This window comes from Fonticula alba (assembly GCF_000388065.1).
Source record: "Fonticula alba strain ATCC 38817 unplaced genomic scaffold supercont2.4, whole genome shotgun sequence".
Lineage (NCBI taxonomy): Eukaryota > Rotosphaerida > Fonticulaceae > Fonticula > Fonticula alba.
The window spans coordinates 2,924,471-2,934,771 of NW_009242974.1; the positions used below are offsets into that span (position 1 = coordinate 2,924,471).

Below are 10,301 nucleotides of genomic sequence, written 5' to 3' on the forward strand. Positions count from 1 at the left end.
GGGGGGGGGGGGGGGGGGGGGGGGGGGGGGGGTACGGGGGAAGGGAAGTTGAAACGAGCATTGTATTGTGTTGGAGGAGGGGGGGATAAACACACACGACCGCTGCAGGGGCCCGTGGAGAGTCTCTCGCCACGGGACGCTGAGTGGGATCATCGCGCAGTTTGGCGGTCATGACACACGTCCAGTGATTGCCCCTTTACCGTAAGGCCGGGTGGAAGGAAGGGAAAGGGAGAAGAGGGGGGACCGGCTGGCCACACGGGGATGTGCATGAAAAGGTGTGTGTGTGTGTGTGTGTGTGTGTGTGTGTATGCGGGCGTGCGCGCGTGCGTGCGCGCGTGCGCGCGTGTGTGTATGGACGCATGCGGAAGTGCCCTCACAGGTGGGATGGGAGAATTCACGGCAAACACATGACGCGGACGCGCGGATACACACATACGCACGAGCGTGCGCAAGGGGGACATTCTGAAGAGGAGGCGGCGTGTGCAATTGTGAAGCGATGGCCATCGAAGGAGGGAGAGAAGAGTAGATTGGGGGGGGGGGGGTAATATGGGCCATCAATGCATATGCACAGTGTAGGAGGGAGGGAAGGAGGAGCAACAGTGCTTTGGGTCGGCAGTGTGAGCAAGTAAAGCAGCAGGGAACCCCTGCGTATTAGCACTTGTCGCAGCCGCCCTCGGACTCCTTCTCGCTGGCGCCAAGATCGACTTTCCCCTTCGGCGTCGAGCCGCCGTGGGAGGGCCCGACCTTGATGCCACTGGACTGTGGGGCATGGCCGTTGTTGAGGAAGGAGGGTGTATCCGTGCATTTGGGGGGTCGGTCGATGTCAGTAAGGATGAGGTGCGACGAGCGAGCGAGCGAGCGAGCGAGAGAGAGGGAGAGAGAGAGAGAGAGAGAACATACCTCGTTGGTCACGTCGAAAACACCCTGGTTGATCTTGTCATAAATGTCGAGAGCAGTCTGCTGGAAGGCGGTCTCGACGTTGGCGGCGGTCTTGGCCGAAGTCTCCAGGAAGAAAAGACCATGCTGGCGGGCGAAAGCCTCGCCCTCCTCGCGAGGAACCGCACGACGGCTCTCGAGGTCGCTCTTGTTACCGATCAGCATGATGGTCATCTGGGAGTTGGAGTGCTGGCGCGCGTCCTCCAGCCAGGAGGCCAGGTGGTTGAAGGTCTCACGACTATGGAAGGCCAGCGGGGAGGATGCAAGTGAGCTGGAGCGTGAGTGCGAGTACGGGGTAGCCATGCAGAAGGAAGGGGGGAGGGGATCGAAAGTGGGGAGAGCACGAGGCGAGTGCAAGAAATGGAGGAGGAGAGCGAGAGGAGGAGGGGGTAGGGGAGAAGGAATGATGTGGGGTGTGGCGCGGACCGGGTGATGTCATAGACGAGCAAGGCACCAGCGGCACCGCGGTAGTACGACCGGGTGATGGAGCGGAAGGACTCCTGGCCAGCCTATCAACAGAGGGGAGCATTGGTTATGGGGGGCGGGGCAGCAGGAGGGTGAGTGTCAAGGTGGTGTGAGGGGGCAAGGGTGTGAGGATGATCGAAGCAGAAAGACGCACGGTATCCCAGATCTGGAGCTTGATCTCCTTGTTGTCGATCGAGATCATGCGCGCGCCGAACTCCACACCGATGGTGAGGTCGTGGACCGGCTGGAAGCGCTTGTCGGTGAACTGCAGGAGCAGGCAAGACTTGCCGACACCTGTGAGACGGAAGCCAAGTCACAGAGGAGGGAGGGGGGGGGGAGGGGGGAGAGTTAGTGTGGGGCCATGGGAGGAGGGGCGACCGAGGAGGGAGGAAGAACAGGGCGCGCACCAGTATCACCGATGATGATGTACTTGAAGAGGTAGGCGTAGTTCGACATGGTCGAGATGGGGGTAGGACGGGGGGAGGTGGGATGCGGAGGGGGGGGGGGAGAGGAAGAGGTGGAGAAGTGCAGGACAGGGAAGGAGGGGAGAGAATGAAAGGAGGGGGATGCTAAAGGGGGGAGAGTGTGTTTGAGGTGGCACCCCCTGGAGGTTGGGCCCCGACCAGTGAGGATTGCCTTGTACCCCCGCCGGCGCACATTGCGGCCTCCTGGCCCGGGCCCACACATCGGATCACCCGGGGCCTGGGGCTTGGATGGTGGTGGCGAGCAGGGGGGGGGGGGGCACCAGCAACCATCCGCCCCACCTTTCGAGCTGAGAAAGCTGGATGGGCCTGGAGGAAATGTTATTTTTTCCCCCGACCACCCGCGTTCGACAGCGTGCAGCTTTGCCTGAGCGCTCTTCTCAACGTTTCCCCCCTGGCGGAGGGCGTCTATCTGTCTGTCTCGCCGTCTCTCGGCCTTCGGGCCTGGGGGCGAGACACACCCCTCTCGGGGCTAAAGTCTACTGTCGGGAGAACACCCCCCCCCCCCCCCCCGGTGCCCTCTGCGTACTTGGGGCCTTTGTCAACCACCGCCAAAGATCCGGGTGTTATTTTTCTCGCTGTTTTGTGCTCCGGCGGGTGGCTTGTTTTTTTTTCCGCCCTGCTCGGGCCCCGCGTCTTCTCCGGTGACGGGGACCAAGAGAGAAGCCGGCGGACACGAAGAAGCATGCGCCGAGAGACGGTTCTTCTCCGGGGGGCCCCCCCCCCCCCCCCGCCCCCCGGTGCTAGACCCCTCTGAGGCCGCGCGATACCCTGGCCCCCACCTCGCAAGTCCCTTGACCACGGGCGCACTGGGATCGGGGACACACCGGCGTGGGGATGGTTAATGTTGCAGGCCCTCATGGGCATCGCGCGCGCGCCTCCCGACCTTGGTGTAATCTACCGCGCCAGCACCGATGTGCTACCTGGCGAACAGGGTGGACTTACGCCCGAGCGCTTCGCAAGACAAAGGCCCCGTCCCCCGCTGCCTCCATTGTCCGGCGGCCTGGCGCTTCGTGTGCGTGCGTCCCTGCGTTGGGTGGGCGGGGGGGGGGGGGGGGGGTACGAACAAATGAAGCTTGTCTCCCCCCCTCCCTCGCCCCTCGCCCCCTTCCCCCTCGCCGTCCAGCCCTCAGGCCCCGCGGCGGGCGCCTTCCCGAAAGGCGAGCTCCAGAGCCCCCTGCCCCCACCCCGGGGGGGGGGGGCGAGGGCGGATACGGGCCTGGGGCGCCGTGGCTTGGGGAATCACATTGACCCCTCTTTTGTGCCTCTCCTCGGGTGTCCCCCCCCCCCGCCCCCGCCCCCTCGCCCCCCGGGCGCGTCTGTGGGGCTGCGAGGTGCTCGGGCGTGTGGAAAAACCTGACATACGCTCTTGCGCGCCACTGGCCCAGGCCCCCGCCTCGGCGGCGCCTCTCCGCAGTTATGCAAGAGACAATGTTGGTGCCGCGGCCTCGGGGGGGCGGGGGGGTGGGCCGGGGGGGGGGGGGGGGGGGGGGGGGCAGCGGCGATCAATCAGCTCTGTCGATCACACACCCCTCACCCCCGGGGGTGGGGGAATGCATCGCCGCGCGCACGCGTCAGGCTTGGGCTCTTCCCGATCGCGCACGAGCGCAAGGGCCTCGTTCGCCCCGGAGGCGGCGAGTGTGTGAGTGAGGGGGGGGGGGGAACACGCAGTCGGCCGGGACGAAAAGGCGGCGGGTTGAGCATGCCAAGAAAATCGCTGAGAAGACACACCCAAACGGACTGATGCCGGGGGGGGGGGGGTGCGAATGGGGTTGCCCTGCTTGAGATGCGAACACGGCTAGAGAGGTGCCCAGCCCGCGGGCCGTCCAGGCAGGCAGCGGGGGAGGAAAGGATGGAGGAAGAACAACGCTCTTCTGGATGAACGCACCGCCCCCCCCCCCGGGGGGCAGGGGCGCGGGACCAACCTGACCGTCCCCAGCCAGGGCACAGGTTTCTCCCCCTAGGCAGGTGCCAGAGCACGAGGGGGGGGGGGAGGGGGCGGGGCGGGGGGACTCCCGCCCACAGCGCAAGGTCACTTCTGCGGCGGTTGCGGAGGAGCCCAAAAATGCGAGAGGTATCACGCGACAATCACACCTCACGCCCAGCCCTCATTTAGGGTTACATCTTGGGCCCACGCACGAGACCTGCCCCGCACCCGGAAAGGAGCATCCCACACGGCCTTCCCCCTCCTTGCCGATATACTTGGCTCAGCGGGGGGCGGGCTGAGGGGGCGGGCTGGGGGGCGGGCTGGGGTGCTCACCCGGACGGGGGCGAGGGGGGGGGGGGCTTGCCAGAGGGTGCGTCGAAGCCGGAAAGGGCGCCTCTCCTCTTTCCGCCTGGCTGGAGACCCAATCTTCGCACAAGTCAGGCCCCGCAGCCGAGGAGGCGTCCACGTCGGGAACTCCCTCGCCCGACATCGCTCTCTCTCTGTCTCTCTCATCTCCCGAGCCCGAATGCGTGCCTTCTCCTTTTGCTCCTCTTGTGTGTCCAACTCGCCACGCCTCCAGCATCCTCCCGCCCCCGCCCTGCTGGCCATCCCGAGCCAGGGGGCGCACACTGATCCCTCTGCAGAAGCACACACGCCCGTTCTCTGTGAACATATAGGTGTATGTGTAACAAAAAAAAGGGGCAAATGTGTTTGTGTGTGCGGCGGCGGGTTCCTGCTCGCCCCCCGGGTACGTGCCGTGCGCGCCAGTGCGCGCACACACGCGCACCAGAAGAGGGAGGGCATCTAGGTGTCTCGAGAGCGCACTCCCCTCCTTCGGCATTTACTGGAGGATGGCGTTCCCGTCCTTGATCTCACCCCAGCCAATCAGGCTGGATCATCGGGGGGCGGGGGAAATTGAATGTCAGTGGAACATACACAGCAGGACAGGGGGGGGGGGGGAATGAGGGGGAGATATGACACCGCCACATGGAGGGCCATACGCCCGAGCAAACAGGGCCCCCATGTGTGTGGGCATTTTTTTGATGGGAAAAAAAACAAATATCCCTGTGCGTGGGAGAGGAGGGGGGCCGGCATTTCCCGCCATAAGCAGACCATCGCACAGGCACAGGGGATGGATGGAAAAGGAGGCGAGAGGAGATGAGCATGGCAAAGACGCACCGCCAGTGGTTGTCAATACGACGGGAGAGGGCCACCTTGGCCGGGATCTCAGTGCACACCGGGCTGGTCAGGGCAATGACCGCGGTGTCGCCCTTGATGGAGGTGATGCGGCCACCGACGGAAGTGGAGCCGACGTTGACCATGAGGATCTCACCGTTGTCCAGGCGCTGGACACGGGTGGCCTTGCCACGGCCCTCGGTACGGACACCGAGCAGACGACGGAGCAGGAAGTAATCCACGGTGATGACATCGTAGACGCTGTGCAGGGACCCCTTGCGGCCGAGGACCTGGCCGACCAGGCGATCGGCACGGCAGAGCATCGGGTCGATCTTGGTACCGACACCAATCAGGCCACCGGGAACGGCGCGCAGCAGCTCGTTGGACTCGGCGAAGAGAGAAACAACCTTGGAGACGATGGGCCGGCACACGAAGGAGCCACCAGCCTCGCGCTCGATGATACCGGGGCGGACCTCAATCTCGTCGCCAATCTGCGACAAATGGGGAAGGGGCAGAGAGAGAGAGAGAGGAGGGGGCGGAGAAGCGGAAAGCAAGGAGCGGAGAGCATAGCAGGGGGCGGAACATGTTAGCACGAAGAGAAGAACCCCCCGGCAGGCCGCCACACGGCAAGCGGGCACGCACCTTGAGGACACCCTTGAGGATGGAGCCACCGGCCACACCACCCTTGAGGGAGTTGACATCGGCACCGGGCTTGTTGATCTCGAAGGAGCGGATGATGATCATCGTCGGCTCGGAGGTGAAGTCACGAACGGGGATCGGGACATTCTTGACGAGAGCCTCGACCAGGGCATCAATGTTGTACTTCAGCTGGGCCGAGATCGGGATGATGGGGGCAGTCTCGGCAGAGGTGCCCTTGACGAACTTCTGGATCTGCTGGTAGTTCTCCTCGGCCTGGGTGTCCTTGATGAGATCGATCTTGTTCTGCAGGACGATCAGGTGGTTGAGCTTCATGATCTCAATGGCAGCCAGATGCTCGGAGGTCTGGGGCTGGGGGCACTCCTGTGTGACCGGGCGGGGCGGGGGAAGGTGGAGGGCATTTTCTTCTTGGCGTGAGTGGGGGGGGGGGGGGCGCGCCGGAGAGTGGCCAGGGAACCGGGAGGGAGGGGCAAGGCAAGGCAAGGCAAGAGCATGGATCTCGGCACGGACCTCGTTACCGGCAACCAGGAGAATGGCGGCGTCCATGACGGCCGCACCGTTAAGCATGGTGGCCATGAGAATATCGTGACCCGGGCAATCGACGAAGGAGACATGGCTGAGGGGAAGCATGCCAAGGAAGGCCAGGTGAGTCGGGACCATCGATCAGCGGGCCGAAGAGCAACGACAAGGGGGAGACGCACCGGAGCAGCTCCATCGGGCTGGAGCACACCTCGCAGGGGGGGTTGTCCTCCTTGCCGGAGCCATAGGCGCGATAGCAGCCAGGGCGCTGGCAAGAGGCGCTGGAGCACTTGTACAGCTGTGGAGGTGGAGAGCAAACGGTTGAGAAGGAGCATGCGTCAGAGGAGGCGCCATCGAGGAGGATGCATGCCACACAGTGGCGTGCGTGCGTGTGTGTAGGCAGGGGGGGGGGGACCGCGTGGGGGCCTCTTTCTAGTGCCGCGGTGCGCGGGGAACAAGACAACGACGCACCTTGGCATTGGCATAACCCAGCTTGATGGTAATGTTACGCTCGAGCTCGTTCTTGAAGCGGACGGTCTGCGGGCATATGGCCATTGCGGGCAGGAGGGTCAGAAAGGGCCAGGCAAGGGTGCATGAGGGGGGAGCAAGAAGCACGAACCTGGACACCGGTCAGGGCACGGACAACGGTGGACTTACCGTGAGCGACGTGACCAATGGCACCTGGAGAGGGGAGGGGTCAAAGGGAGGAGCGCGTCAGTCCATGTGGCTGCGAGAGGGGGAGAGCGGAGGTCGAGAGATGGAGGCGGGAGAGGAGGAAGGGCGCAAGGGGACGGACCGATGTTGATCGTCGCCTGGCGAGAGATAACCTCGAGGCTGGTGGGGGTGAGCTCATGGTCGGGAGTCATCGTGTGGTGGGTTCTCCGTGCGCAGCTGCGAGGGCGGAGCATACCACGTGGAAGCCAAAGGGGGGCAGGTGTCAGGAAGAGTGAGAGGTCTGAAGGGGAAGAGGCGAAAGGCGAAGAGGCGATTGGAGGAGGTGGTGGAGGTGAGGGCGCGACCACCAAAGTGGAAGACCATCACATCCGACCAGCCTCGAAGAGGCTCCCGTCATGGCAAAAGTCAAGGTCTGACGTCTTGACAGCAGCCAAAAAAAAGGGAGGCAGGCGAGCTAGATGTGTGCGTGTGCGGTGGAGGGGGGTGGGGGCATGCATGTGCGACATGCCGCGACATGCTGCGGCATGCGAAGTAGCGCAGGCCAACAGCGAGCGCGGCTGGGACAACAGAAGCTGGCCAAAGAGAGAGAGAGGGCTACACCGCGGAACACAAGCAAACCTCCTCCTGCGAGGAGGCAAGAAGGCGCTGCCAAGGCATGGGGGGGGGTGCCAGGCAGCAAGGGAGCGAGGCGCAAATGCCGGATGGCGGGGATGGCAGGGAGGGCGGAGGGGCGAGATGCGTACAGGCAGTGAAAAGGGGAAAAGCAGGAAGAGGAGGAGGAGGAGAAAGAAAAGGAGGGAGAGAGGCCTTTTCCAGAGGGGAGAGGCCCTCGAATGCGTCGATGGGCGGCCAGGATGGCAACCGAAAAAGGGGAAAATGCGAGGAAGAGACGAGAAGGGCGACACGGGGCATAGGGCTTTCCGGCAAACACCCCGACCCTCAGGGAGAGGATGAGTCCCGGGGGGGGGGGGGGGGGGGGGCGAGGACAAGAAGGAGCGCCCAAGACCCCGAGGCCTTCCCTGCCCTCTCTAGCTCGCCGTCCGGGAGCGCCTCCACCCTGGGGTCTCCCTCTCACGCGTTGCCCAAACTTGCCCCCAAAAATCCCCTCCCTCCCGCCGTTTCCCCCCCGCCATCATGTTCATTTTGCCCCCCCCCCCCCCCCCCCCCCCCCCCCCCCTCGCGGGCCACCACCCCCGCCAAGAAATCAAGTGCCATGAGTGCGTTGGCTCTCGTCGGGCCCTCCCCTTTTGAACCCTATGCCGGCAGAGTCGTGCGTCCCTGCCGGCGGCCTTTGGTCGCGCTCTCGCAAATGGCCAGACTAGAAGCGCCTGCCAGGCCGGCCGCTCGGCCGCATGCCGGACCCTGCACCACGGAATCCCGGTTGGTTGTGGCCCAGGCAACAGCCCCGCACACCAACGCGGAACATTGGAAGGCCGCCGAGTAGATCCCCTAGCCCCAGGCCGGTGGCGAACCGGTCTTCGCACGCGGGCATCGACACCGGATTCCGGCGACCTCGCATCCGGGCTCCCCCCGGGAGTAAGCCCCCTGCTGGCTGCTCACATGCATGCTGAACTGCATAAACCGGCAAGGCGTGCCTGTCGGTCAAGAAACGCGAGAGACTACTTTTCGAGAGGCGGCGCGGGTGAGCGAGGGGACCCCGGGCCGGGCACGAGCCGGGCCCAAGGGCCACGCACGCACGCACGCGCACACGGGGGGTGTTCCCGGTGCTCGGGGTGTGAGTTCATACCACCCCTTCCCAAGCCCCCCCCCCCCCGAGGGGACGCACGCCAGGCGAAAAGGGGACAGGAAGCGGGCGCGTTGGTTTGATAGAATGAAATGGCATTTTATTGCGTTGTGATATGGAGCAGGGTCACGGGATACTTGATGGCTACTGGCCGGTTGGCGAGTTGATAGGCGACCAGCTGCCACCGGATTCCAGGCGCTTGCAGCGATCGTGCACCGACTGCTCGAACATGACCATGTAGACTGTCCGGCTGGGGAGATCCTTGGAAGCGTGGTTGTGGGCTGACACCGAGGCAGGCTGGGCGGGTGCGCACGCCGAGCGACTCGCGTCGAGTCAGTGCAAAGAGAGGCCGGGGGAAGAGTAGAAGCGGCGGAGGGAAAGGAGGAAGGGAGAGAAGAAAAAAGCAGGAGGCGTACGAATTGAGCACGCTCAAGGAAGCCCGCAATGATCCCGGCATTGTAGGCGCCGCAATTGAGATCCTTCATGTCGGCCGGGACCGAAATAAATTGCGAGACAACCGGGTCATCATCGATCAGGTAGTCTGGAGGGCCCGGGGGGGGAGGGGGGGGGGGCGGGGACGGGGAAGGTCCGGGAGAAGGGAGCCGAGACAAGAAAAAAGAAGAGCCCAGATCGAAGGGAGTCAGAGGAACTCGAAGGGTGGAAGGAGGAAACGCGCGCAGGGGGTACTGAAGGACGGACAGTGGTTGCGCGAGGTGTCCCGCTCGATCGGCCCCAGGCGCGTGCCATACAGCATGGGAAAGAGGACAGTCTGAATGATCTGGAGGATCTCCACGATGGTGGTGCTCCGGAGGAGGGGAGTGCTCTGTTCGCCAAGGCCGGAGCCACGAATGTATGCTAGCTCCACGGCGCGGATGCCCACCGAGTAGCCCACCTCGAAGAGACTTCAGGAGAAGGGAGGAGTCAGTGATGGGGCTCGACATGCCAGCCGCGGTGAGGGGAGGGGAGAGGAGAAGGAAGACCGGAGAGAGGAGGAGAGGAGGGGAATCCAGAGAGCCGGGGCGACGCACCGCTGTTCGATCTTCTCAATGCCGCCGCCAGCTTCGTTGGCCATTTTGACGATCTCCGAAAAGAGGAAGGCCAGCGCAGCGAGGCTGACCCGGCCATAAATGTTTGGCCCCTTGCGGACAGAACGCTGGGCGGGATTCTTGCGTGTCGGCTGGGCAGCAGCCGCGGCCACAGCAGCCGTGGCGGCGCGCATTTGGGCAGCAGCCGCGGCGGTGGGCTGCTGCTGTCCGGGGGTCATTGTCCCGGTGGCGACGACGGCGTCGCCGGAACTACCCGCCTGGGCCCCGGCGTTCTGTGAGGTGGGCGGCAGCGAGGAGCTCGAGAGGTGGAATCCCGGCAGCGAGGACATGATCGAAGGAGAAGGCCACGGGGGAAGGGGGAGAAGGATCGAGGGAGAGGGGGAGGGAGGGAAGAAAGCAGCAGGCGAAGCGGGACAGGGGGAGGGGGGGGAAACGGGTTGTCCAGCTCCCCTGGCCCCCCCCCGGGGGGAACATCAGCGGGGCAAACTATGAATGGGTGTTATTTTGATTCCGGCTGAGCATGTGATCGGCCGAGCTCGGTGCGCCACCAAGAATCAGATCGCCGGAAGGATGACAGAAAAATACCCCTACGTATATAGGCATATATTTTTCGATGCAGACCAATGCCGAAGACCCAATGTCACTTTTGCCAAGAAACAAGATCCCCCTCCCCC

At 64.3% G+C, this 10,301-nt stretch overlaps 3 protein-coding genes across 3 annotated transcripts; all 3 read right to left on the reverse strand.

The window, feature by feature from the left end:
- Positions 1–286: 286 nt before the first annotated feature.
- H696_03195 (Ras-like protein Rab-2A) lies at positions 287–1,857 on the reverse strand (the record flags this gene model as incomplete). Its single annotated transcript, XM_009497079.1, has 5 exons — positions 287–759; positions 901–1,174; positions 1,363–1,445; positions 1,556–1,695; positions 1,809–1,857. The coding sequence occupies 5 exons, from the start codon at positions 1,855–1,857 to the stop codon at positions 652–654; spliced, it is 654 nt and encodes a 217-aa protein (XP_009495354.1). The 3' UTR covers positions 287–651.
- A 2,612-nt stretch (positions 1,858–4,469) lies between these two features.
- H696_03196 (eukaryotic translation initiation factor 2 subunit gamma) lies at positions 4,470–7,798 on the reverse strand. The gene is made up of 9 exons (XM_009497080.1): positions 7,581–7,798; positions 6,959–7,053; positions 6,782–6,843; positions 6,634–6,699; positions 6,345–6,460; positions 6,154–6,259; positions 5,629–6,006; positions 4,990–5,477; positions 4,470–4,700 (listed from the first exon to the last, which is right to left on the reverse strand). Exons 2-9 carry the CDS (start codon positions 7,026–7,028, stop codon positions 4,652–4,654), a joined length of 1,335 nt encoding a protein of 444 aa, XP_009495355.1. The 5' UTR covers positions 7,029–7,053; positions 7,581–7,798; the 3' UTR covers positions 4,470–4,651.
- An 866-nt stretch (positions 7,799–8,664) lies between these two features.
- On the reverse strand, positions 8,665–10,070 carry H696_03197 (hypothetical protein). The gene is made up of 4 exons (XM_009497081.1): positions 9,610–10,070; positions 9,281–9,483; positions 8,998–9,122; positions 8,665–8,878 (listed from the first exon to the last, which is right to left on the reverse strand). The coding sequence occupies exons 1-4, from the start codon at positions 9,954–9,956 to the stop codon at positions 8,726–8,728; spliced, it is 828 nt and encodes a 275-aa protein (XP_009495356.1). The 5' UTR covers positions 9,957–10,070; the 3' UTR covers positions 8,665–8,725.
- Between the last annotated feature and the right edge of the window lie 231 nt (positions 10,071–10,301).

Coding starts and splice junctions, on each gene's coding strand:
- H696_03196 (XM_009497080.1), bottom strand. CDS start 7,028: ATGACTCCCGACCATGAGCTCACCCCCACCAGCCTCGAGGTTATCTCT. Junction 6,844..6,958: donor CCAGGCGACGATCAACATCG/GTCCGTCCCCTT, acceptor TCCCCTCTCCAG/GTGCCATTGGTCACGTCGCT. Junction 6,700..6,781: donor GTGCCCTGACCGGTGTCCAG/GTTCGTGCTTCT, acceptor ATATGCCCGCAG/ACCGTCCGCTTCAAGAACGA.
- H696_03197 (XM_009497081.1), bottom strand. CDS start 9,956: ATGTCCTCGCTGCCGGGATTCCACCTCTCGAGCTCCTCGCTGCCGCCC. Junction 9,484..9,609: donor ATTGAGAAGATCGAACAGCG/GTGCGTCGCCCC, acceptor CTTCTCCTGAAG/TCTCTTCGAGGTGGGCTACT. Junction 8,879..8,997: donor TCCTTGAGCGTGCTCAATTC/GTACGCCTCCTG, acceptor GCACCCGCCCAG/CCTGCCTCGGTGTCAGCCCA.